Source organism: Epinephelus lanceolatus, chromosome 8 (genome assembly GCF_041903045.1).
Source record: "Epinephelus lanceolatus isolate andai-2023 chromosome 8, ASM4190304v1, whole genome shotgun sequence".
In the NCBI taxonomy this organism is placed as follows: domain Eukaryota; kingdom Metazoa; phylum Chordata; class Actinopteri; order Perciformes; family Serranidae; genus Epinephelus; species Epinephelus lanceolatus.
Window position 1 is genome coordinate 25,748,479 of NC_135741.1, and position 27,839 is coordinate 25,776,317.

General features: G+C 40.5%; 4 protein-coding genes across 6 annotated transcripts in view; 2 read left to right on the plus strand and 2 right to left on the minus strand.

Annotated features, from left to right (window-relative positions):
* Positions 1 to 1,242: 1,242 nt before the first annotated feature.
* Positions 1,243 to 4,530, minus strand: LOC117258668 (pepsin A-like). The gene is made up of 9 exons (XM_033629751.2): positions 4,446 to 4,530; positions 4,056 to 4,197; positions 3,813 to 3,930; positions 2,863 to 2,981; positions 2,565 to 2,761; positions 2,362 to 2,478; positions 2,136 to 2,280; positions 1,838 to 1,936; positions 1,243 to 1,739 (listed from the first exon to the last, which is right to left on the minus strand). Exons 1-9 carry the CDS (start codon positions 4,499 to 4,501, stop codon positions 1,602 to 1,604), a joined length of 1,131 nt encoding a protein of 376 aa, XP_033485642.1. The 5' UTR covers positions 4,502 to 4,530; the 3' UTR covers positions 1,243 to 1,601.
* A 2,924-nt stretch (positions 4,531 to 7,454) lies between these two features.
* Positions 7,455 to 9,713, minus strand: prok1 (prokineticin 1). Its single transcript, XM_033630235.2, has 3 exons — positions 9,522 to 9,713; positions 8,350 to 8,475; positions 7,455 to 7,931 (listed from the first exon to the last, which is right to left on the minus strand). Exons 1-3 carry the CDS (start codon positions 9,702 to 9,704, stop codon positions 7,812 to 7,814), a joined length of 429 nt encoding a protein of 142 aa, XP_033486126.1. The 5' UTR covers positions 9,705 to 9,713; the 3' UTR covers positions 7,455 to 7,811.
* A 2,876-nt stretch (positions 9,714 to 12,589) lies between these two features.
* Positions 12,590 to 18,601, plus strand: lamtor5 (late endosomal/lysosomal adaptor, MAPK and MTOR activator 5). Its single transcript, XM_033628373.2, has 4 exons — positions 12,590 to 12,745; positions 12,833 to 12,894; positions 16,255 to 16,372; positions 18,153 to 18,601. Exons 1-4 carry the CDS (start codon positions 12,711 to 12,713, stop codon positions 18,211 to 18,213), a joined length of 276 nt encoding a protein of 91 aa, XP_033484264.1. The 5' UTR covers positions 12,590 to 12,710; the 3' UTR covers positions 18,214 to 18,601.
* Positions 18,602 to 20,068: 1,467 nt separating this feature from the next.
* The window catches only part of slc16a4 (solute carrier family 16 member 4), a 41,425-nt gene continuing 33,654 nt past the window's right edge, over positions 20,069 to 27,839 (plus strand). The window contains exons 1-3 of one of the 3 annotated variants that reach the window (XM_078170073.1): positions 20,069 to 20,497; positions 20,802 to 20,878; positions 26,961 to 27,098. The gene's annotated coding sequence lies outside the window, so the exon portion shown is untranslated. The remainder of the gene's footprint in view (positions 20,498 to 20,801; positions 20,879 to 26,960; positions 27,099 to 27,839) is intronic. The other 2 variants (XM_033629774.2, XM_033629775.2) reach the window with 2 other exon arrangements.

Genomic DNA, 27,839 nt, shown 5'->3' on the forward strand with positions numbered 1-27,839 from the left:
TGGCTATTCAGAGAGCCGCTCGATATTCTATTTTTGGCTTCTTCTCCCCTTACACAAAAAAGCTGGTGGCAATCCTTTTTGTTACATCTGTAAAAGGTCAAGTTTCTGTTCAGAGCGAATGAATGAGCAGACGGAAGAGCTTCTTATTCCTGTGACATTTCAGCGCAGTGCTGTAACACAAAACTACAGATGTTTCTGTCTGACGTTTTTGCTGTACTGATGTGTAATCTTCACAGTGGCACCCTCATTATTTTTTTATATTTTATGGTGGCCAGATGATGCCACTGAAAATCTTGGGATGGCACACCAAAACCAAAAGCCATAACTGAATTTGACAATAAATGCCAGAACAAATAGATTAAAAAACAGCACGTATCCCAGGGCTGTTGTGGTAATAAACAAACACGGAAGGGTATGCCCCATTTAAAATAACCTGTGCAATATTTCACTGTGTGCAATAAACATTTTTTAGCTGAGGACAACTGTAATTTTAAACCGTGCAATATGTAACTGTAACCGGCTGCTAAATGCACATTTCTTATACATAACAGAGATTTCTGTTTCTTTTTTTTTTTTAATTTTATACAAGCACTCCCGTTTCTGCACACGTGTATATATTCATTTATCATTGGTCTGTTTTCATTCTATTCATTAGTAATTCCCTTTTAACCTTGTACAAAGGTTTTGCACCAAACAGGAATGCATACAATTTTGTTGTACTTGTACAATGACAATAAAGATTCTGATTCTGATTTAAATAACTAGCACACTGCACTTTGCTCTGTTTTATGTACTTACATTTTACACTTTATAGGCTACTTATCCACAGTTTTTTGTAATGTGTGTGTGTGTGTGTGTGTGTGTGTGTGTGTGTGTGTGTGTGTGCGTGCATGCATGCGTGAAAGAATACAGTTTTCCTTAAGGAGAGACAACAAATTTCATTGTATGCGTCATGCAATGACAATAACAGCATTCTAATTCTAATTCTAATATGCAAAAGGCCCCATCACCTTTTCAGTATTATAGCAAGACAAACAGGCTTTGTGGTTTTGCCTCTTTTTGTTTTAGTTTTGCATCTTTTTGTGGTTTTGTGTCTCTTTGTAGTTATTTTGTGTCTCTTTGCTGTTCCTTTGCATCTTTTTGTGGTCATTTTGAGCTCCTTCCTGGTTGGTATAGAGTGACATTTTGCAAATGAAGGCCAGGGAGGCCCCCTGACAATCTGGGACCCTGGGCCTGTGTCTAGTAGCCATGTTCAGTAATCCATCCTTGTAGGAATGGATGCTTTACATTGTCTAGTTTCACAAGATACCACTACCTTTGTCTGGCTTAAAAAATGAGCATGCCACAGCCTCTTTAAAACAGTAATGTCGACCTCCAGTTATTTTCACCGAGGGGCTGGGGGGTGCTGCTGGATCATTGTCTCAGTCACGACAGTCAGACACAAAATTGCTTTGGTTGCTATAATCTATTTAATGCAAAGGCCGCTACAAAATGTTCACATGTATTTCAGTCTCCATTTGCACATTTGTTTTGCTTTTCATCAGACAAGCCCCCACATGGAAACACACATGTATAGTTTATCCATCAGGAGTCTCATCTGACTACACAGATTGGGCCAGACCGATGTACCTGGCCTGGGCGTCAAAGATGACATAGTACTCCCTGATGAAGACATCTCCCAGGATCCAGAGCTGGTCTGAGCCACCCTGGCCAAAGCCAGTGTTGCAACCATAGTAGTTCTGCGGAGAGACAAGAGAAAATACATTTACTCTCCCCTAATGTTCATTACAGTGTTGAAAAGTGTTCTGTTGTAGTGGGTGGCAGTGGTTTCACTGACCTGAGAGACGTAGGCAGATGCAGGGATGGTGAAGTCGTGTCCATTGAGAGTGAAGGTGACCTCAGGCATGCTCCCGACGTTCTGGCAGTTCACCGTAGACTGTGAGAAGAGTATTACACACAGAATTGAAGACCACGTAGCAGCAGAAGTTGTATTTATTAGTATTTTACAGGTTTCCAGCGAAATCAAGTCACTAAGTCCTGCTTAATTATTTTTATTTGAGAGGTTTGACGTCAGAGCACGAACTGTCTGTTTACTCTGGGTTCAGAAAGTGGTACAGTGTGATTGTATGACTCACCTCTCCGTACTGGTTGGTTGAGGCTCCAACCCAGGAATTCATGTTGTTGATGTCATTGGTCGGTCCAACGATCAGGGAGGTACCGGTGTCAATGATGGCCTGGCAGCCACCAGCACAAGCCACAGTCTGTCCATTGATTTTAACACTGTAAGAAAGATTACAGTAAGGCGAGGAAGCTTTGTGCAGTGTGTTTGTGGTTAGTATTTAGTTTGTGTTTTCCTTTTACCCGTCCATTTTGATCTGCCAGTAGGTGGCAGAGGTCAGAGGGACCCAGGTTACTTGTCCAGTGTAGTGGCTGTTGTCAATACCACCAAAGACGACCTCACTGCCCTGCTCGCCGTGGCTAAGAGACAGAAAAAAACAAATTCCCATGAATTAAATGGGAAATGACACATTCCCAACCCACATATTTCCATCCTGCCTCAGTACCTGCTCAGGTAGACAGAGAACAGGGGCTGAGACACCAGTCCTTGCTTGACCATGTTGTCAAAGACAGGCACAACATTGTCAGCAGCAATGGTCTGGAAGGCCAATCCCAGGATGCCATCAGCAGTCATGTGAGCCATGAAGGGAGCCTCTGTGCGGCTAATGCCAAACACCTGGTTTTGCACGGTGATGCCGCCCACCTGGACACACACAAGACAGCTGTCAGTCACAGTTCAACAGACCACGGAGATATGCCTGTTTGAAGTGTAAATATGCATTTTGTTCCAGGGGCTTTGGTTACCTCAACATTGTCAATGGCCAGATACCCAGTCATGCTGCCAGTGCCGTACTGGATGGACAGAGGCTGGTCGCCCCATTTGAAGGTGGAGGACTGCTGAGGGTTGAATTTCCTGTGGTTCTCTGCAGAGGTGCAAATGTGTATAATAGGAATAATAATCATATAAACAGCACAGAGTACCGTACTTCTGCCTATACTTGGTATTAGATGTTCAACAATTAGATCTTCTGCTAGTAAAATATAATATAATATAATATATTAATATATAATATATTAAACTAAAAAAATATGCACTACAAGTTAAATTCCTGAAATCAAAGTTTTACCTACGTAGAAGCACAGATATACATGAAATTAAAAGTACTTAAGTTCAAAGATAAAGTGTTTCAGAAGGGCTTCTGTCAGTGTAATGTAATTATACTGCTGGCATATTATTTCTGATACATTACTGTGTATGCAGCAGCTGCTAAAAATGAAACTGCTACTGCTTTCATTAACACATGGTTAGGTAATCTTTAACAATCTATGCATTAATTTTGAATTATATTTCATAAAATAATTTCATGTTTAGGATTTAAAACAGTATTCTGCAAAGTAACAGTAGCTGTCAAATAAAAGTAGTGGCGTTAAATGATGAACAATGGTGATGCTCAATTAAAGTACTTGTGTAAATATAGTTAGTTACATTCCACCACTGTGTAAAACACTATCCAAATATTTGAAGCATATCAAGCAACTTTTAACAGCCTGAGTTGCAGTGGTAGTCACGGTCATAGCCATAGATTTCAGAGGGAATGCAGGACACACCTCCTCCCTTAATATTTGTTTTTATTAGGCCACCAAGTGTTTGACGATCAAAACTTCCCTGGGGGAGGACCCCAAACCCCTTGTTTCATATGTGTCCACCCCAATACTGAAACGAAACCTTCGCCCTTGATCTAAGCAGCACTTACGGCAGGCCTGGCTATTGCAGTAGTCTGAAGGGACCCACAGGTTGGAGGAGCCTGTGTCAAAGATGACACTGAAGGACTGAGGTGGGGTGCCGATGGAGATCACACCATAGTAGGACAACTAGAGGGACAGAAGATGACAAGTTGACAGATGCAGATTAACATGGGCTTGACTCAAATGTAGCATAAAATATTTTTCTCTCAACTTAACATAAGATAGAGACCCAGCTACTGGTCTGGACTTACGTCAGCATCGTTGGTCATGGACTCAGTGCCACTCTGCTGGAACTTGACCATGGGGTTGTATGGGTACTTCTTTCTGTACTCCTCCCATAGTCCTTTCTCCTGCAGGTCCTGCCTGGCAGTCTTTCCCTTGATCAGGGGAATCCTGCACATAGAAAAGGTGGATAGAGAATCAGTAAAATGCTCACCATTTAATAAGCTGGAGAAATCAGAGAGCAAGTTCTACTTTGAGCTTTGTGCAAGTTTGAAAGGTGCGATAGCTCAAAACAAGATGGCCTTTAGATTTTCCCTCAGGAATAGTAGATGGAGAGATTGCCTTTCAGCCTATTGAAGCGGAAAATGTCAAAGAAATAAAGGAACAGGTTGCTTTTCAACCAGCCTGATCAAACTTACTTATGGAAGCATTCGGAGAAAGCCACGAGGGCTGAGAGAACCACAAGCCACTTCATCGCGTCCCTTTGCTGCTGGACTCAGACAAGTGAAGTTCTCGTGGCAGAGTCCAGCCCTTAAATACAACAAATCAAGGTTGTGCCTCCAAAATGCCCTTCCGCATTAGTTGATATCATGTATCAGCTGGAGATAAGAAATATGTGATACAGTGCCTCTTATTTGGGAGCAAATATCCCATTAAACAAATGGACACTGAAAACTTGTGCTGGAATTCATGGAATATTTTGAAGCAACTATTTACTGTAAATTCATATATGTTTCATAAAATGCAGCTGATGTTTTGTATTTATGTTGTTTGTATATTGTCAAAATGATCACACTTAATAGAAATTATGCTAAGTGTACAAGAGCAACTATTACCAACAGTGACAACACCACTGGTTTTGTTTTCTCCTTGAGTCTGTGTGTGTGTGTGTGTGTGTGTGTGTGTGTGTGTGTGTGTGTGTGTGTGTCTGTCATCACGGCAAAATGTGGCCCTGGTGACATTTATTGTAACGGAAACTACTACTGAAGCCAATTTCAGTATTTTGTCACGTGTTTATATGTCCGTCTGTCTGTGAACAGATTTTGTCAATGTGATGACATCACACCCACGCAAGATGCAGTCACGAAACCTTACATTTTTTGGATCAAAATGAAGGCCAAGTTGGAAGATTGGTGTGGTCCGAGCGAAGGTGCCAGAAGTAGGAGTGTAGGAAGTAGGAAGTCACAGATTGCTGTATTGAGGCTGGAGTGACCTCATCACAAGATGAGTCTCTGTTGAAAGCTTCGTGTTTTATTGTTTCCACTGTGAGGTGGCATGGTAGTGCAGTGGTTAGCATTGTTGCCACACAGCAAGAGGATTCCTGGTTCAAACCCTGTGGCTCCCCAAGGTGGGCAGTTCGAATCCTGGGCTGGGGGAGCCCCTCTGTCCAGAGTTTGCATGTTCTCCCTGTGTCAGGGTTGGTTTTCTACAGGTACTCCGGCTTCCTCCCACAGTCCAAAGACATGCAGGTTAATTGGTACCTGTAAGTATGAATGTGAGTGTGAATGGTTGTCTGTCTCTATGTGTCAGCCCTGTGATAGTCTGGCGACCTGTCCAGAGTGTACCAATGTCAACTGGGATAGGCTCCAGACCCCCGCAACCCCTAACAGGATAAGTGATTATGGAAACTGAATGAATGAATGTTTCTGCTGTTGTAGAAAGTAATGTAACTGTTCTATTTTTTATCTCAGGTATTGTTTAACTCAAGAAGTCCTGAAAACAGTTCAGCAAGAATAATTATGTAAAGGAAACATGTCAGAGGGTTCATCGACTTTTATTATCCAACAGATCGAGGTAAGGTCCTTAACAAATAACTTAATGTGTTGACATGTAGATCAGGAGATTTGATGTCTGGAGTTCCTGTTTAACGTTGATACGGAAATGTTCCATGGTTTTCCAAAGGTGTGAGCTGAGGTTACTTAATGGGCAGGGTTATCTGATAATGGTAGGACACAAAACAAAGGCACGGTGACATGGTGTGACGTATGAACAAAGAACAACAAAACAGTGTTAACACAGCACATATATTGTACTTTGCCTCTGATTAGAAAGTTAATTGCACATTATATTGACATAGTTGATATTACATTTATTTCCATTTGTTATTGGTGCATTTCTTTTGGTTAATTGTTAACAAGGACCAAAATAACTGATTACTACTACTACTACTACTAAGTAATCTAATTTTTAAATCAAAGACATATTAGACAGATTAAAAATCCATTGTGCATAACTGCTTCTATAACCTTGGGTTGCATCTGATTTCAGAAAATATGTTTTGCACTGAGTTTATTCCATGGCTTTAAGTAACCTTTAACAAAGCACAGTAGTATTAAGATTCTTTATTTAAGTAAAAGTAGCAGTACTACACTGTAAAAATAAACAATTATAGCCTAAGTAAAAGTCCTGCACTAAAAATGTGACTTGAGTGATAGTAGATATGTATAAGCAATATAATATAAATAAAAGCAAAAAAATACTTATGCAGAAAATCATCATTATTAGTTGCGCATTAATGTGTAAGCAGTTTTTATGTTGCAGCTGATTTAGCCATCTTTGTAAGGAGGATTAATCTACAGCAAAGTGTTGTATTTTATCAGCTTGTCATAGGTTTTCTGTGTAATAACCTAATCTGCAAAGTAACTACAGCTGTTAATATACTGAGGTCAAAAACACAGTATTTTCCCTCTGCAGTATAAGGAAATATGCAAGTAAAAGCACCTAATTGCATTAAGTAAATATACTCAGTTACATTACACCACTGTCGGTAAAGTGTAATGAATCCCACAGCTCACAATATCTCTGGTGATTTATTGTTTTGTAATTAAATCCATTGAATTCATTTGACCCTTTTTGTTGTCTTTTATAAAATATTTTAGCGTAATAATACCTCAACTATTAATATTAGTGATACTATTCTTATCATTATACATAATTTATATACATATATAAAACAGAGGGTGAAGAATTCAATGTCTTACACAAAGATACTAAAGCAGGACAAGAGGCAGTCTGTCTCTCATGACAGCTGCTTTGTTTCTACTTTATATAAAAAAGACCATATGTTAGAAATGACATCATCTGAAATGACAGAAAATGTATTTTAAGAGCATGTTAAGCTCCTAATGTGAATGAAAAACTGTCAAAAATATCTATTTAGAAACAAACAAAGCCTAAATCTTCAGTTGGAAATGTTCTGGTTTTAATTCACATCTGCAGAAGTCAAATGTTTGGACATCAGTGTAGTTACATATGAAGGTCATCATTACTTTGCCCATGTAGGTAAAGAACTTTATGAACATGACCTTCATCATAATCAGACCATGACTAAAACCACTTGACATCCCATAACACACATTATGTTGAATCAAGCAACATAAACTGAACACAAGGGGGGAAACCCTCCATGGAGCACATGCTCAACATCAGTGTTGTTATTATACTTTTATTGACAATAATATTAATACATTTCTATTGATAAATTAACATAAAGTGAGCATGAAAACAAAACAGCAAATGTTTAAACTGTTCACAAATATCTTCTTTGTTTTTATTGAGTAAAAAGTGTCTGATATCTGCTGTGGCTCTTTAAAGGTTACACTCTCTTGACATTTCTGTCCTTGACGTGTGATTGATTGAATCCAGACTACGAATTATAGTGCATAGAGTACACAAATAAAGAATACAGCCAGTGAAGATTAAATATGTTTCTGATCCACAGCCTGGTCAAGTCTTCACTCTAAGTGCTGTTTCTGATCTTCTTCATCTGAATGTTTGGGCGTCATTTAAAAGTCCAGGTCTTTGAAGTTTTCAGTACATCTATACTTGCTTTCACCGTACCTGGTGCAAACCAAGTCGGGGAGACAGGGGCAGGTGTGATGTTGCCTTTTCCCTTGATATGGCACCTGTAAGTGGGAGAGAGGAGTGGAGAGGGATAATCTGACAGTTTAAATCCTTCATCAGCTGACAAGTGCAGGTCTTAAAAAAAGTCTGAATTCACTGGTGGATGTGATGTTAGCAGAACTAATTGTTGCCATCTCCAGATGATCACTGTGATGTATGGCTCTGATTGGCCGGTTCGCTCTGGAGAAGATCGATAGCGTCTGCAGTTATCAGCAGCTTTTCTAAAGCTTCAGCCAAACCTGCCAACAGCTTGATATAATCTGAATTTCCACTTGCGCAGAAAACAAGTGTGTGCAAGAGAATCTGTGTGTGTGTGTGTGTGTGTGTGTGTGTGTGTGTGTGTGTGTGTGTGTGTGTGTGTGTGCGTGTGCGTGTGTGTGAGTGATGCAGGAAGATTAGTGACCTCACATTTCTCCCTACCTTATGGCTAAAGGGGTGGCATTCATCCCCTTCCACACCTCTTGGGACGCACATCCTCAGGCCCCGCAGCCATAGACTGACAGCACAGCAAAGACCAAACCCACACTGCATGTCTCTCTCACAGGCCTGCAGGACAGACAGGGACAGAGAGAGAGACAGACAGAAAAGAATAAAAGAGGCAGACGAGGAGAGTCCTTTTGATGCCAGTTTGGTCATGCTAATAGAAATACCCTTTAATGTTTGAATCTATTTCTATTTTTACTAATCCTCACAGAGATGCCCTCTCATGCTCATACAGTGAAAGCCATTTTATCCATTGCCTGTCATCTCCCTAATCCATTTACAAATGAATATCAATTGGAGGACTGAGATAATTTCCTCTTGTTATTCCAGTGGACTTGAAGCGGAGGAGGATGTGGTCTCCTGTCAGTCATGTGTAATCAAATTTTACAAAATTATCCAGAAAAGTGAACTGTGCTGCTTACAGTTATAGAGTTTTTTGCATATTTATAGGTTAAATGTGACAAAACCAAACCAGAAATCTATGTGTTGGAGTGCAATTACAGCACGCCTGCCAATGCAGAATTAATGCTGAAACAATTTGATTTGTTGATTATACCATCAAAAGAAAATAAATTGCCAATTTTGGTTTTAAGTTAACTGTTTAGGTAGTTAACTAAGCAGAAATGCCAAACATTTGCTGGCTCCTGCCTCTCAGATGTGAGGATTTGCTTCTTTTCTCTTTTTTGCATTGTTGCAAATGTAATATTTTTGGGTTGTTGACTGTTGATCAGCCAAAAACAAGCAACTTGAAGAAGTTACCTCAAGCTCAGGAAACTGTGATGGCCATTTGTCACTACTGTGCAAGTTACGCACCAAATGATTGATTGAGTAATCAAGAAAATAACTGACAGATTGAGCAGTAGTGAAAATAATTGTTAGTTGCAGCCCTAGTAAGTAAGTAAAACCACAGTTTCTCAAATCACTTTTAAAAAGAATGAAGGCAGTAACAAAAAGAGATAATAAAAATGTAAAATGCTGTCTGTAGTTAGACATTACTCGGAAGAGTAAATTGGGTAATTAAGAGTAATTAGACGCTCCGCTAAAAACAACATGAATCTACTAAACTGATGTAACACCAGAACAGTGTGCAGCAGAAACCTCTCACTCACCCCTGTGATGACGGCTCCTCTGGTCCAGCTCAGAGACACCAGCAGGAAGGACAGCAGCACCGCCCTGAAGCCCATGACAGCAACAGGAGAACTGGACTCTCTGAACACCCTCAACACTGGACGACAGCTGTTAACAGTCTGTCCTGCACCTCGCACTGGATCCCCAGCTCTCCAGTCAGTCATGAAGGTTCCCAGAACTCCTCAGAGGGGGGAGCCACAGTCTCTCCCTCTCTTTATCCCCCTCAGACCCCCCCACCCAACCTGCCCTCCCTCTCTCCCTCCGCATGTCTCCCCATGCCCTCTCTGCATGTTTCCTCAGAAGCTTCGTCATCTTACTCATCTGGGTGACGGCTGATGGAGGCTCACAGTGGTCCCCTCTACTTGTCCATCTTTGACCATCACACAGGGTCTGACCATACATCTGCTCAAGGCAGAGGCTGACAGAGTTTCCATGACTCAAACGCTTCAAGCCAACACAAAAAAATATTGGAAACTATTCAACAAGTGATGACATGCGTATGAACTGAAGTGAGTCTGACATCTCTTTGTGAGAGAAAGGGCACAGGTGCCATGAGATCCTGATTTATTTATCAGCCGGGACAAGACAAATCAACATCAAAGCCATATAATGAGTTTACTGAAATTACCATCGGCTGACTCATGAACTGGGCTTCATGTGAGGATGGAAAGTGATATTCCTTATTTTATTATGGGATATGTGTGCCAGGATGCCATGTGCTGTGACTGCTGTCATTAGGGCGGCAAAATATGCAACAAAAAAATCATAATGCAGTTATTTTGACGACTGTGATGTGAGTCACGATTTTGGTGGGAAAGGTGATTTTTGCATTTTATTTTCATTGAAAAAGAAAAATTATGCTGATGTGATATTTGCTAGGGTTTTTATTACATCAGCGCTTCAGTGTATTCAGTGTGATGTATACAATCTTATTTGTTTGGTGTATATTTCAAAATATAAATTTTGACAGTAAAATATGTTATTTCTGTTCAGAGTTTCAAGAGAAGGAATAACACCTTTCAGTTTGTTTCCAGGTCTAAAATGACGCCTCTTTTATTATGTTTTTATTTGCACTTACTTCATCTGAAAACAAAACAAATGCTAAAAGTGCTTGTGGCAGTGCTTATGAACTATAGTGTCACTTGATGGATATCACATATAATAAAAAAGTCTTTTGTGCTTAATTACATAAATAATAGTAACAATTCTGAATTATATTAGCCGTCATACAGTATATGACAGGGTGGTGATACACTGACTCACAGTCAGATCTCTATTCTTGGTTCATTTGGAGATTTACTGAAGTTGTAAAGCGGCCATATGTCACAAATAATGGGATCTAGTGTTGATGCCAACTTCCCTTCATACAAGATTAAAGATCCCTTGTGCATGTGTGATGCACAAGTGTGTGTGTGTGTGTGTGTGTGTGTGTGTGTGTGTGACAAGGGAAGATATCATGTGTGTCTGTGTGTGTGTGTGTGTGTGTGGACCTTGTGAATTATTCTGCATGCATAAACTTGGACGTGTGTTTGCCTATGTGCATGCTCAGACAGTGATGAGCAGCAGGTTGTCAGAGGAAGCGTCCCGGCTCTGATTTAAGCTGTGAGGGGAGAAATGTGAGAGATGGAAGAGCAGAGAAGATAGAAGAATTAGTGGAGAGGAGGGAGAGCATACCCCATGGGTTAGTCAGCAGCACATTACCCTGCTGCTGCGCAGGTGATGGATTCCTCCAATGTAGCGGCCACATAATTACATTCACCCATTTCTGCCCTGTCAGCAGGAGCACTGAAGCCTCGCCGTCTTGGGACAGGCTGCAGAAATCATGCAGGGAGGTGAGCCCAGGCGGTGGCCTCCAGCTAACTTTGGAAGAAAACACAAAATCCATCAACAAAAGACTGCGAGAAACAAGGTCCCTGCGTTAGACTCATAATATTAATACTATATTTTATGTTCAATAGGCATTGGTAAAGTTCACATTATGTTGCTTTAAAGTTTATCATGCTGAGTAATGTTTGCACCAGCCCGTGAAGGTGAAGCTGGTGCTAACTGGGAAGGTACAGATGATTTAGTTTCTAAAGATGATTTCAGTTCTCACAGACTTAATCTGAGTGTTGAGCAAGAACTTCATGTTTCCCTAAAAAATATCTTTCATGACTGCAGAACATGTGACACTGGAGCCGGTCTGGGCGCCCTCAGCTTATTGTGAGAGTCATCTGATTGTGACTGCCTGTGCAATGCATGAGAGCAAAGTGGGAACTGGATTATAAATAAAGATTATATATTCAGGAGGGAAAAAAACCCTCAGCTAATCTAATTTTAAATTTATGCAACTATGAATATCCAAATCAATTTCTCAGTGTGGCTGGTAGATGGTATAATGACACATGAGTGATGAAATATCAAGAGGAAGGGTTTCATTTCACAACTAATCCAGTTTAGAAAATGACTTAAGTGAATGAGGAGAAATAATATTTACATAAACAATAGTCTATATTAAGCTTATATATCAGGTGCTGATAGTAGATTATGGAATATCCCAAGGACATATAAATAGATAGGACATAAATCTTCAAATGTAGTAGATTTCAGGGGGTTGGGTGGGGGTTCAGGGGAAAGCTGCACCTCAATATTTGGAACATGTGCATTTATCTCTTTAAAAAAACCCAAAACAAAACATGAAAAAGGCAGAGGACAAAATTAAACATTAAGTTGATGCAGAAAAATCCCAAATTTGTCACATGAAATTGCCCATATTGCCTAAATGCTTAGATTTTTCATCAGAGGGCCCCCAAACCCCCCATTTCCTGTGTGTCCCCCAGTGTTGAAACAAAATCTACATCCTTGCCTGCCAGCCAAATGTAGATCTATCTATCTATCTATCTATCTATCTATCTATCTATCTATCTATCTATTTTGTACATATATATTACATACATACACATCATGTACATTATAATACACCACATGTTCACGTCTATAAGTATTATACACTATTTTTACCATCACGTTCCCAGATTCACCGCGCTTCGTGTAGTTTGCCCCTCACAGTGTTCCTTAGTGCACGTGACGGTCAGCTGACTCCAGCCGGAAGCTTGGAGGAAGTAGACAACCAAAACAACATATCTTCATATACAAAACTCGATTTTTGCGGTTATTTCGGGTTAGTAAAAATGGAGTCGACCCTTGAACAGCATCTCGACGATACGTAAGTTAATACCAGACAGTTTTTTAAGCTCTATTTCACCTGTTTGAATGTTAAAGACGACTGAAAGCTGTTTGTCTCTGTTGGCAGCATGAAGAATCCAGCAGTTGTCGGTGTGCTCTGCACGGACCAGCAAGGACACAACCTCGGCTGTAAGAAAACACTGAGATACTTGTTCTGTCTGAGGTTCATGTGAAAATGTTGCTCACATATAATCACACCAAACTGGGCTTTAATGGAGGGAAGAGTGAAAGTATCAGTCAGTAAGTAGCTCAAACGGAGCTGCAGATGAACTCCTAAATAATCACTCCCAACCCAACTATGAATGCTTAAGAGAGAAAAAAATGCTTGTTTCTACATGAGAATAACACAAACAACTGACTGATTATACTGTCATTGTTGTTTTAACAACCGTGACTTATCATTAGTAGAGTTTTAAATAACCTTTCTGAGAGAGCTAGTACAATTCTCAAAACATTAAAGGACAACTACGCCCATTTTCAAAATTCATACATGTTATCCATATCACTAAGATAGTCCAAAAATATAACTTAAACTACTTTCTCCCAAATCAAAAACTGAGAGTGCTTAAACTCAAATTTGTAATGTCATCATGTATAAAGTCTGGAGCTGCTCTGTAGACAGTGAATTAGGAAAGATGTTCTAGATGACACTGAGAGCACACAGGGGAATGTTCTGATTATATCAGTACATTTTCTGTTTTAAAACTGAGAACACTACAATAGGATAAAGCTCATTTTTGGTAACAAAGAAAAAATGTGTGGATCCACAAAATCAGTCTTCGATTTATTGTCTGTGGAGCAGCTCCAGACTTTATACTTGATGACATCACAATTTGAGTTTTACTTCTCTGGTTTCTAGCTTTGAGAGAGTAGCTCATGTCCATAAATATTGACTGAACTTTCCTGTGGGAATAACATGTTGGAATTCTTATTTTAGGTGATGTTCCTATTGAAGTTCAGTCACCACATCATTTTATACTGAGTAGCAAAACACCCCATTTGTCCAGCAAACTACAGCTGACGTCGATTAATCAACAAGGAGATAATCCAGAAAATTGTTTGGCAGCTGTTTTGATAATCAAATTAATGGTTAAAAGTGATTTTTTTCAAGCGTAAGTGGCAAGATATTCATAGCTCTCTATGAAAGTAAACTGAATATCTTTGGGTTTTGGGCTGTTAATAAACAAAAAAAAGACATTTTAAGATGTCACCATGGGCTCTGGAAACTTGTGATGAGAATTTTTTGCAATTTGTCAACAGTATATTGCCCAAACACTTAATTTAGAAAATAATAGGAAGATTATTCAATCTTAAAAATGATCATCTATTAGTCCACCTCACAGTATTTAACTTCTGAATCAAGGATTAAAAAAAAATCATCAACCAGTTCATCACTGCTGCCAAAATGAAATGTCCCTATATCTTTGATTAAGCCAAGACAGATGTTTAAATAATAGTATCAGTATATGACTACATAAAGATGAAGTTTGAGAAACTTCTTCTGTAGGCTGCTAGGATCACAAGTACTTGTGAATGTGGATTGTTAAATGGAGTCATCTTAGTTCTACAATTGGCTATTTTTTATCACTATTGAACTTTACTACAATCTACTGGATTTTAACACGTATGGCATTTATTCTGCCAAGGTCGAATGTCCCATCTCACAATGTTAGCAAAGGTGAAAAATAATGAGTGTATCCGCCCCATGATTCAATATTGCTCCAAAACTTGGTTTCTTCCTTGGCCCATGTCACACCCTTCCACCAAGTTTCATGATAATCTGGCCAGTTGTTTTCCAGTAATCCTGCTGCCAAACAAACCAAGCTGAAAACATACTGTATCCTCCATGGTGGAGGTAATGATTGCTTCTTACTGGGAATTATTCATAGAGAAATACGTACTAAATGACAGTATAGCAAAATGCTCAGTAACCTTGCTGCTAAAAAATAACAAAGTGAAGTTATTTGTGAGCATCAGCGACAAAAAGTTACAAAGTCAGGTATAGCATATGACATTTTCTGTGCAGCATCAAATACTGCAAAATTAGATGATTTCACCTACTCTGTATCATTTTAGTACTCTTTCCACTTGTGATTTTCTGTCTTGACTTATGAAATGACATTTAAGATGAAAAGAACACATAACACTAAAACTGTAAATGCACCCATTATGCAGCAAAGATCGATCCACTCAATCTGCCTCCTGTTGTCAGAGAGGCATTTTGTCACATAAATATCGAAGTATGTTTGACTGATAGATTTTCTTTTTGTTTGTGTCATGCACACAGAGTACTCACTCCTCAGAGGTTAACAAGGCATCAAAAGTACAGTTACCGTGGTCGAACATTTGTTTACGTTTTATTTCATTACAAAATTACTCATTATTTTACAGCTCAGTCTTCAACAGAATATTTTGCCTTCTCTCTAAAGCTTTGCAAAAAAATTATACAAAAACGATTCTCTTCCTGAAGCACAACTTAAGTTTTTTATAGTCATCCAGTCAAAAGAAATCAACATAAATGGACGTCATTTTACTAAAAAGCACATCCCTTATGTCCCTATAAAAAGGACAGTAACATAAAAAATTAATCTCATCCACAAGTCTGCCCTCCTCTTGAGTGGCATTAAACCTAAATCAGTAATATTCTGTCCAACTGCAGCAGTAACATACATGGAGATACAACTTTGAACATTTCACATCCGTCCTCTTAAACAAGAATCAGTAGGCAGCTGTAACAAGCATATAAAGATACAGCTAACAGCAGGTTAGCTTAGCTGGAAAAAGGGAGACACAGCCAGCCTTGGACTGGTGCAAAAACCAAAGTGTGAAAACAAGTTGTGGTTTTCCAAGGATTTATATTCCAGACTGTTTCTTGGCCGAGCGTGGTGTCCTCTTGGAGTCTCGTCCAGGAAATTAAGGCACCCAGCCCAATATGTTGAACTATTACTTTAAGGGGAGCCGTTAGGGTTACTGGACAGTCTCCTTGATCAAAGCAATCATTCAAGATCCTCCTTGATGCAAATCCTGAAGGCTTTGAGGGGAGGGCCAAAACTATTTGTTACGAACACTCTTGGGGACTTCAGTTAAATGTGTCACAATTAGATGGTTGAAACCTGAATCTCCAACATACAACATCTGGATTACAAAAGTATGGGAACTGTATGAGATGGAACAAATCACATTAGCATTTAAGTTATAAAGATCCTGCAATGTATCTGTCGTTGTTGTTGTTGCTGCAATATTCTGAAAACCATATCCCCACGTTATGATGTCAAAACTGTACTGCATCTAAGGAATGATTAAGCAAAATTAAAACATAATTTGAAAAGAAAAGATCACTCAACATAATGAAACCAAAAACATGTTTTTTAAAATGCAATTTAGCTTAGGAGAGACACCTAGAAGTTGCAAGGATGCACTGAAGTTACCTCAGGAGAAAGTTTCTTCAGCTCTGTAAAGTAACACTCTCTTATATCTCACAATCACCAGGCCGCGGCTCCCTGTCTGATGAACATGGCGGTGTTGTGTCAGTTCTGTCCAAACAAGCTGCAGCTCTCACCAAAGACCCAACAGACAGTCCAACTGTGTGCCTGGAGTCTGAGTCAGGGTGAGCACTGACACAACCTTCCGTCTTTTTTGCCTGACTGACTTACATCTCCTCCTTTTTCTTCTCCCCCTCAGTGGATTTAGAGGGGTCTGTCCGCAGTGGTTTTGATTAACACTTGTGGAGATCAATAAATCTCTGAAAAACTGTTGAAAGGATCCACAATCAAAGATTGAGCTTCTGTTTGTCCCTCAGACGGTGCTCCATGTCTTGGCAAAGGAGTTTAATTTTCATTTGCGTGGTTATGCTGCCACCTTCTGGACTTAACAGAACATCCTCTGGTTCACTGCTATCTGTGACTAACTGACACAAATACTATTATTATGATTAGTAATAGTAGTAGTAGACCAAAGTCATATTGAATGTTAGACCATATAGTGACTGTAGATGCTGCTTTGTCTTGACTCATAGGCCACTTCCTAAGTATGGCAGCATTACATTATCTGCTGACAAGGTGGAAATCAGTGATACTTAACTTGCTTTGCCGGGGGTCACTTTTGCAAAATGACAAGAGGTCGGGGGCCAGTTAATAAATAAACAATAATAATATTTTTCTGATAAAATAAATACACATTATATATAAAAGCTAAATTAAAGGCAAATTAATTGTACATTTTTCATTAAATTGCCTGTTTTCATCCTTTTAACATTTACTGCCCTCGCTCATCTTTGCCAAGAGGCAAATCCAGACAAGCAGCCCTGCTCAGGTCAGGGGCATTTCTAGGATCTGAGGAAATTCGGGGCTTAGCCTGAACTTCTGCCGGGGGTTCCGAGGATCTTTTTTTTTCTTTCATAAACAAGTTCTATTTAGATGCTGTTTTATGCACTCTGGCTCCTTGTTTACATTCAAAGTGCAGGAAGAAAAAAATCCAGTGTGAATCACTTTATTTCCACTGGGAATTAGAAAACTGTATGTCGGTTGGCCACCTGACACCCTATCGCGGGCCAGATTTGGCCAATGAGCCGTACATTGAGTATCACTGGTGTAAATCTATGACTTGATGACTGGGACAGATAAATGTCAGACAAATACAAACAAAATGTGACAGGCTGTTAATGTTATAATGTTATATCACTGTGGGTTGAAAGTGGAGTTTAAAGGCAGACATTCAATATTTTCAGATATATATATGTTATTTCTAAATAAGACATTTATGCCAGGGCTGCACTGAGTCTCAGTTTTAGTGGGTTACGGTGATTTTTGCATTTCATTTTCACCGACAAAAAAATGAAAATGATGATAATGATGTGTTTTTTGCAGGGGCTAATGTTACCTTCTGTCTGGAAATAGATTTGTAGGCTGGGATATCTCTGTGGCACCACAATGCTTCATTTATAATGATATATTGTAACACATTTTACCTTCATCGAAAAATTGCAGCACCTGCGATCTGGATATCGCACTTAACCATTTTGGGATTTTGATAATAATATGATAAATTGTGCAGCCCTAATTTATGCAACAAAAACAACTTTATTATTAATAGGTTGGGACTATTACTGATGTCCAAGATGATGAAGTAATTGTTATAACATCACCAATAATAATAATGGATGTTGAGGGAATTTAGGTTAAAGACTGTAGTAATGATTAGTATGCATAATATTGGAGGTCAAGGGCAGACAGGTTGATATGATTTATCAAAGGTCAGTATGTGCCATTCACAGATATCTTTAAAATAATCTGTTTGTCAGTCGTTGCCAGTTTGACTGATCGGACTGATTGTTGTTTATCAGTTGAATATTTGTCTCAGTGAATTGTTTCTGTCGGACTGTTTTGCAGAAACATTCTGGTGAGGAGTCACGGGACCATCACAGTAGCCGTTCACAAGATCGCATCATGAAGATGACATGGAGGAGTTTTACTGTAAAGAAATGTACATGCAACCAGACACAGAGTGTAATCACACACTGTAAATGAACTTTGAGAAACATCCTCAGTTTGCGAGAGCAATCTGGAGTTTGTGTGTTTGCTGTATGAATCAATTATTTAAACCAGAGCCGGCTTTCTCATTTTCTAAAACCTGGGGTGAGATTGTTTTCTTTTAAATAGACATAAATATACACCAATCTGTCAGGAATGCTATTTTATTGATGTCATGGACGAATTAGGCACTGTATCATGTTAGTGTCAATCATGTCAAAGCTTTGTGTGTCTTTTTGTTAACACTCTTTAATCCAAGGCAGTCATGCACAGAAAAACAACCCTTAATAAACTTTAACTTGACTTTGTGTCCCCCGCGTCTGTGTTAAGTATTCATTGTTTTCTCCTTTGCTCAGTGTTGTCAACCAGTTACTTTTCTTTGGCACCTGTGTGATATTCATGCAAGAAAAAATTTACAAAAGAGGTTTCAGAGTTGGCAATCATTTATTTAAATCTGTTATGAATACCTCCAAGATGTATGTGGTGGCAAGGGTGTAGGTTTCATTTCAAACACTTAATTAGGGTCCGTGCAGCTAAGCTGCCTGGACACTGTTGTAATCCTAGGTATTCTTCTTTTTTCTTCTTTCTTCTTTCTTCTTCCGAGGAAATCATACTTCCCATGGGTGAAAACTCACCAAACTTTGCACAAAGGTCCAGTCTCATGCCAGATATCCTCAACTGTAAACTCAAGCCAATAGTCCTGATGGTGGCGCTACAGCAAGCGTCTAAAGTTCAAAACTTTGAAAATTCATAACAAATCAACCATACGTGCTACAACTTCACAACTTTCATCAAACTGTAGCCCCAATACTGAAGAAACTTTTGTACATTTAAACCTTCTTAAAACTTCTTAAACCTATCTCCTCCCGCAATTTTTGCTCAATTGACACCAAACTTGCTACAGAGCATCTTCAGACTGTCCTACAAAAACTATGTTTCTCAGATTTTTGATTTATCAAAAATTGAGCCTACAGTGCATCAAAATGTTTGACTGTAAACTAAATAGATCTTCAATGTTGATGAAAAAATGACAAAATTCTAGAGTCATGGTAGATGATGTGTGGCAAATTTCAGAATTTTATCTCAAAAACTGAATACTAGACTATAATTTTATTTTTTAATTCTGTTGAATTTTTGTGCCTTTTCTGATGGATGAATTACTGAGTGGGCCAACCAAGCACAATCCCAGGGGCCCAAAGTGTTGGTCTTCACCTGCAAAATGTCACTCAATTTAACACATGATGTTACCGCCCATGAAGAGACTCAACATGACGACAAAGAGACACAAAGTAATTACTGAAACGGTGGAAAAAGAGACACAAAACAACAATAAAAGAAGCAAAACCACACAAAGTCTGTGTGTCTTTCTCCTGTGGAGTAGAGGCGGGGGCCCTTTTGTTTATCTGTGACCAGGGGCCCATTGTCTCATGATCCGCCCGTGCTTTTCTGCAAGTTATGGTGTAGATATCTTTAATTCTGTCAAGATAAAGCTCCTCTGCTCCTTTCATATTTATAGTGGAGGGTGAGGAAAGACAAATGCACATATTGTAAATGCTTTAAACCTATGCCTGGCGGAAGAATCTCGCGCATATATGGATGACAGGAGCATGTAGTAACAGGTAACTGTGCAGCGTCAGGTGTTTGCAGGTTTTCATACACACTTGACTCATATCTGGGTGAAGGCATGTCAGTGGGAGGAATTCCTGCAGGAATCAAAAGAAAAAAAACTGTCCGTCGCACATGGTCTCCTATCTGCGGTGCAGACTGACAGTGCAGTGCGTCTTGGTGGCGCACTGCCTGTAAGCAGGACCTGAGTAAAGTCTGCGGTGGCTGTGATGTTTTGACCGCAGAGCCTTTTTCCCCCCTCTCCCTCTCAGATGAGGTTCACTGCTACGTCTCAGTCACGTGGCTCTCCTCAGTGAAGGCTTTGCTTTCTGCGGCTCCTCACCAGAGCCAGCGATGTTGAGGCTGAGACGTGAGATGCAACTCAGAGGGACTCGCTCCTAGAGGCAAAGTTATGGCACGGCCATCCCCGGAGAAAAAGGTCCCGCAGCAATTTCTCTTTGCCAAAAAGTCCCTCACCGGTGACGCGCACGCCTTTCTGGGACTCACGACCCCGGAGCGAGAAAACCCCAAATTACGCGTCAAATTAAACTAATTAGAAATTGGGGTAGAAGCGGGTCGAGGATTGCAGGAGATTACAGGTATGGACTTCTTCTTTTTTTACATTTAATTCAACACATTTATCATTTTAAAGTACAACTTTACTGAACAAAAACATTTTTATTGCATTGTAGGTAATTAAATTTATAAATTTGGAAACTTCTCCCCAGTGGGAAATCAAACACAAGGCACCCTGCACACTGTTATCCTCTGTCACCCTCGAAACTTGGTCATGTTTTGAAAACTTTTCGCCCACAATGCTTATCATATGGCACCCAGATGACGTCCTCTTGAAAGTCACCCTAAAGTGTCAGTGTGCCTGAATTCTCTTTCTTGCCTCCCCAGCAGCGTTGAGTCGAGTGAGGGTCACAATGCAACAGGCCTGTCAAGTGAAGATAACAACTAGCTCACAGCCACACATGGTAAGACCTCCCTGTTTTCCCCACACAATAATACGGTTTTGTGTGTGCCTCCGTGGACTAAGCCAAAGGCTCTCAGCTAAACACCCTGCATTTACTACATAATCTCACAATTCCTCAGGACTGATGTCTGCCTTTCCTCACAACTCAGAGCAGGAGTGAGGCTGTGGTCATAGCTGGAGGGCTCCAGGTTGTGAGTTTGGGTGATGAAACAGTCAGGCAAACAGAAAGTTACTTGTAAAAATTTCAGTGACTCCAGTAGCTTCACTCTTAGAGTTTCTCCTTATTTTATCTGCATTGTGGAGCCATGAAGAAATGCAAATTCCTGCAAAAGAGAAGTTGAGCTGAGGAAGCAATTTATAGGGAAAAATAGCTCAGCTGTCAATGCAGAATCTGCACAAAAGCAGGTCATTGGCAGGGTTGGAGCGTGCCCCAAATCCTGATACTATTACCTTGTAATACTGTTGTCAAAATGCTGGATTTTCCAACCTCAACATAATACCTTGAAATATATCAATACCACAGGGAATTACTGACATTAAGGGCATGACATTTAAGTTTTTATTTAAAGATAAAGGCGCAGAGGACAGCAGAATGACTGTAGTGAACATTAGCAATAAGAGAGGGCAAGAAAGCCCAGCTGGTACGGGTGGATTGATACTGCAGAAAATCAGGATTGAAACCATTTTGAATATTCAGAATCAATACGTATCGATAAACAGATATTTTTGACAACACTACTTTGTAAGTAAATGAACATGCTTTTGGCTTCTTCACTTCTGATCACCCACAGAGTCTGAACAGGAATTTTCACCTACAGTCACAACTTTATGAGCAAACTTAACTTCCTGCAGGGCTACATTTTAGGACAACAATGCTGCAGGAGGAGATGTATCATTTTACCAAGTATTGCTCTGTGGTGTTGGTGTGTGTACTGTGTATATAATGGATCTACTATTACAGTGACATCAGCAGATGTGATGTATTCTCAAACTACTCCTTTTTTCTCTTTTACACAATGCAGAGCTGAGTGTTTTCTGCATTGTTGGAGAGAAATGTGTAGCTGTTATGAAAGGAGGATCTTTGTTTGACCCACCGTTTGAACAATTTCCCTGCTCTACCAAGACCTGAGGACTATGACTGGGCAGATATTTAAAGTGTCAGCACTTGTCTTAAAACTGATGAAAAGATTATTAGATGAAAAGAAAAATATTTAGCGAGTTGTCCATCAGTGTCTGTGCTCATACAGCGACCCTAGGCTCCCCTTGCAGCAGTCTGAATAGGTGTTTACCATGCTGTCCAATAAACTAAAACAGAATACGCCCTAGCTGGACAAATCTTTGACCTGTTAAACCTGTAAAAGCAGTCAAGTATGTTTTCTAGAGCACAGCTGTGGAAAAGGTGGGGGGGTGTTCTCCAGCTTTCTGCAGGTGTGGACACTTTTGTCTTCGGCAAAGGTGTAGCAAGAGCTCAGAGGTCAGCAGCAGAAGGACATCTGGCTAACTTGATTGGCGCTTTTAATTTTTTACTTTCATGCTAGTGAGTACACATCTACAGAGCTGAGACTTGGTGGGTGATGTGGGTGGGGGGAGGGGGGCATGTATTCTTGTGTGAAAGTAGAATAAGTAAAGGTTTGAGTGGTTCATTTTGCCTAACAATAATGAAGTTTGAGATTCTTCTGTTAATGAAGCTTTGGGGCGTGTGTGTGTGTGTGTGTGTGTGTGAGAGGGGGCACCCTGAGCCTGGAGAGAAATATTTGGAGTAGCTGTTACAATTTGGATCTTAATTGTGCAAAACCTTCTTTCCTGCATTGATCCAGCTTAAAACACAGCAGAGAGCCAAAAGAGCCTGATTACTGTGTTAACAAAATTTTTACCACCTTTTGCGACGCCAATATGCAGTAATGCACACTACAGTCTTCTTCTTCTTCTTCTTCTTCTTCTTATTATTATTAGTTTGCATGTTCTCCCAGTGTCAGCGTGGGTTTCCTCGGGGTTCTCCGTCTTCCTCCCACAGTCAAAGGACATGTTAATTAATAATAATAATGGTTGTCTGTCTCCATGTGTCAGCCCTGTGATAGCGGAGACCTGTCCGTGGTCACCCAGTGTCAGCTTGGATAGGCTCCAGCTCCCCCGTGACTCTGAATAGGATAAGCAGGTTACAGATACTGAATGAATGAATGAATTATAAACATGAATGTATAATGAGCTTTAACTTGAAAAGGTGCAGTCTGTCACGATAACTACTTTTGTTGGACGACATAGTGTCTCAGAAAGATTTACAATAAACAATATTATGGTCATATCAAGTGTAAGTGTGTGTGTGTGTGGAGGAGCTGCTTGATCCCCTGCCCATAGTTAAACTCCGACACAGGAAGCAGATGAGAGGACAGAAGCAGCGTGGCGAGAAATGGCAGCAAAGCATGTCTCAGCATAGTTTTTTCCCCCCTGTGCTTTAGCTTCATATGATGTGTCCAAGTGTCATAATGGCTGGGCAGACCCTGGTGTTTGTTGGCTAAAATGTTGATGACATTCTTATGTCAACACAGGGGCAATATCATAAGATAACCTCAGATGACCTCCGTCGTTTTTGCTGACCTCAGTAAATCAATAATGTAATTATCATGACAGGCCTAAAAAGGTGTCGCTTCAGATACTTCACCTATCTGTGTCATGCTGTATCTTGTTGCATACAGTGCCAAACAGCATGCTAAAATAACTAATTACCTACCTAATGCTCAATTCAGCTTTGTGACTGACTTTTCTTTATCACCATACATCTTATTAGATTGCTGGTCATTAGTTTTTATTGAAAAGGGAAACAGAAAAAGGGAGGAGGCAGAATGCTAGATTCTTCTTACTGCTGAACATCTGTACTGCTGACTAAAGCACTATTGCTGCATCCCAGTTCATGGACCACATTCCTACAAGTCTGCATTTGTGGACCCAGTGTGTTAACAGCTCGTGCAGTCAGTCACTTTTAAATACTTTACATAATAGGAGGAAAAGCACAGGGGGGAAAAATCGGAAGTCACATAAAATTTGAATATGTTGATAATTGCAGATGTCACATATGAAGAGAAGTTAAGAAAGGCTATATGGAACACTGTTTTGGTGATTTATGTGCAGTTTCCTGTTGTGACGACCCCCGCTGTGTCTCTGCTCTGCCTGACCTGCTTGTGTTTTCCCCTCCTCTCGCAGGTAGTCGGCTGGCAGTGCAGGTTTTTAGTGAGCTGGCTCACCTGGGATGATGAGCTCAAAAGCCTGCAGTGCTGGCTGGTTCAGTGTGTCTCAGTCTGTTGCAGCTCTCTCAGCTCCCACAGTCCCCTTTTCTCATTTAGCAGTTTGTGCATCCTCAGTTACTTTCCTCGCCTCCTCTTCTCACGTCTTAGCCCCGCCCACCTGAGATGGGAGCAGAGGAGGCGAGGAAGAGACACGGGGATAGAGGAGGAAGCCTTTAGAAAATGAGCTGCTTTGGAGCTGTCATTTTTAAGTGACGTCAGTTAAATATGAAGAGTGGCACAGACGGTGAGGGGCAGAAAGTTTCATCATGCCCCTGCAATGGTTTGTATATTCCAGCTGTGTGTCATGCCTCTTTTATCAACACGGTGCCGAAAACACTTTTGCAAAGGATACACCTGTGCATCCCCATTCATAGGGTGCTTTTCATTATGTGTCTCTGTACATGTGAGAGAAACATGTGAGGAAGAGACGCAAGGACGGAGGAGCTGAAGCTGCCGAATGAGAGATCCTTAGTTCCATAGCATCGGTCCTAAGCAACGTTAGTTAATGGCCACATGTCAAGGTGTGGCATTTATATGCAACGCCACTTGATAAAAGACTTACGTAGGATACACTCCTCACTCTAAGCTCCTCCAAAAGCCTCTTCTCTCCCCGCTCCCCAGAGTGCATTTAAATTATTGGAAGATCCTTTATATAGTGGCGGAGGAGGAACAACTTTTGGGTCACGGGAGGAGAGAGGACTTGAGGAAACATATGTCAGCATAATGAAAACACCCATGCCCCCTTTACAAGCCTCCTCTCTCCTCGAGGAACTGAGACATCTTTCAAGATGGCGAGCTGAGACTGATTTCCAGGTCACAGGCAGGAGGATGGAGCATGCGACATCTTCATACCCTATTTTCCACTCATCCTAGCACTTGCATTCACCTCTGATGTTAGTGATTGTTCACATCTCATTCATTTGTTTGAAGGAATAACACATTTTTGTAAACTTGTGTTGATTGAACTTCTTGTTCTGGTAACTGAATTTGGATGCCAAAGCCTGGTGCAGCTCATGCTCTTGTGTCTGTATGTGGGGATGAACTTTGGTAATGTAGTTCTATCCTCTAAGTGTCAGCAAGTTTGTCCTGGGACATTTCAGTGGTAAGCTTTGGTACGTTTGGGGAGAGGAACCTTGTGTTGCTACTGTGGTGAAGTGTCTTCAATTCCACTTAGGTTAGAATTTTGATTGCTGGAATTTGGAGGCATCCATCAATCCATTTTCAACCGCCTATCTGAGCGGGGTCGCAGGGGCAGCAGGCCCAGCGAAGCATTTCAGATGTCCCTCTTCTCAGCAACGCTTTCTAGGACCTGCGGCAGGACCCTGAGGTGTTCCCAGGCCAGATGAGATATGTAATCCATCCAGCGTGTTCTTGGTCTGTCCCGGGGCCTCCTACCAGTTGGACGTGCCTGGAACACCTCCAACAAGTGGCGTCCAGGAAGTATCTTGATCAGATGCCCATACCACTTCAACTGACCCCTTTCGACATGCAGGAGCAGCATCTCTACTCTGAGCTCCCTCTGGATGACAGGGCTTCTTACCCTGTCTGTAAGGCTGAGCCCAGCCACCCCTCTGAGGAAGCTCATTTTGGCTGCTTGTATCCACAGCCTCATTCTTTCGGTCATTTTATATTAGGCAAAGCATTTTTAGTGTGGATGCTTTGTCTCGCTGCAGACAGTTTATCAGTTAATCATAGAGTCATACAAGGTACAACTTCAGTGAAATGCAATCCTGTCAGCTCCTTTAACCTGTACAAGTTTAATTAATCTTTATAACTGTCAATGTTTTTACACAGGCTGCAGTGCACTTACTGTAGTTAAGCACTTTGGGTCACAGAGTGAGTGTTTGGTGCACATTCTGACCCAAAACATCTCACTGTCCCCATGTTACCTGCAGAATCCTCAAATATTTAAGATGGGTGTTATCTTACCAATCAGCCCTCAAACTGTTAGTGGCAAAGAAACGTTTGCTGATGCTCTCACAGGCTTTTTTGTTTTCTTTTGCTTTTCCTTCTGTTAAACCTGCTTTTTTTGTTTCAATCTGCCTTAAAATGCTCCTATGGTGCTGAGGTTACTGAGGTGCAACTGGCTGACAGGCTGTAGTGTGGAGGAAGCTGAAGTTTAGGGCAGAGGTAGACATTTTTACCTGTGCGCTGTCGACAGCTGTGGCCAGAGGCATCATGTTTTTGGGTCTGTCCGTCCCATTCTCATGAATGTCACACCGCAGGAATCCTTGAGGGAATTCAAATTTGGAACAAACGTCCACTTGGAATCTACGATGAACTGATAAGAATTTGTGATCAAATGTTAAAGTCACTGTGACCTTGATCACTGGGCTCAGCTCTGTAAATGTAGTTTCAAAGTGTTTTTAAACAATGAAAAAAATTGCAGTTCTTTTATAAATTAAATATTCAGACTTATTTCTCCATCCTTTTTGTCTCAACTGTGAGCCAACTCATGACACTGTGACAAACTTTGAAATGTTTTCAGTGTAGCGACCTGGCTCTAGGAATGGCAGTGTTCCTGAACTGGTCCAGTTTTTTGTTCTGAAATATACCAGTAACGATATATTGAATTTTTTCAGAAATTTGTGGTTTAGAGTGAGTTTTGAGTGAAATTTAACATCTACAGGATGGACTGGCACCAAATTTGATCTACACTGGTTGTTGTTGTTCAGGTGGTGCTACCAGTGTCTCTACTTTAAGGTTTCAGAGATCTGAGTGTGCTCCTGCATCAATTTTCATCCTTTAATCTCATGCTCTTGTTCTTGCACTTCACTTACCGTTGTCTACTTCTTGTTGCAGGTGTAAAGCTGATCTACATGCAGCCATAGTTACAAGTGCCCTTCAACCAACCTGAGAATGACACTCAGAGAATAGGACTCCTGAGTTTATTCTGCGCCTCCAGAGCCTTCAGGCAAACTACCAAATCAGCATTAACAGGTAACTCAACATGCTAGGCAGTTTCACCAAAACAGCTCTTCTAGTCACTGCTGACAGCACACACAACAAAGGGTGCCTGTCATTCCTTTCCTGCATATTTATTGTGGTGTATAACTACACATTTTTATTTGCCATCAACATTTTTTTTTTTTACTTAATATCCTGCTGAAGAAAATTGCACTGTGCTAAATCTAAGACTTACTCACTAAAGAAGCTTTAGTATTTTGGTAATCCTTTGTAAATTTGTGCAACTTTAAAGAATTGTGTGCCTAAAAATATCTTTGTGTGAGATGCTTGAGATCATTCAGACAGGCCTCACGCTGATAGTTAATTGTGTTGCATAATGGGTTCCGAGAGATTTTTATTGCAATCTGGTTTGTATCTGCAACAACACAAACCAAGGCCCTCTTTTACCCAACTCATCAAATACACACCGATCAAGCATCAAATACAAGGACACTTGGTCAGTGGCCCTTAGCACCAAGGCACACTTTACTGTCTGTATGACATTAACCGGGCTGCATCATTATTAGACGCACAAGCAACTGACTAAAGAGAGCAAAAGTCTGCGTAGGATAGGAGGGAAGGGGCTTGGATGGGTCAAACAAACACAGGACTCTCACCCAGGAGACCGCTGTTTGTGTCTCATGTGAAACCAAAAGTCATAGTTGTGTTATTTTAATTATTGACATCATATGTCACACCTGACATACATCACTTCACATTATGTCACGTTAATAG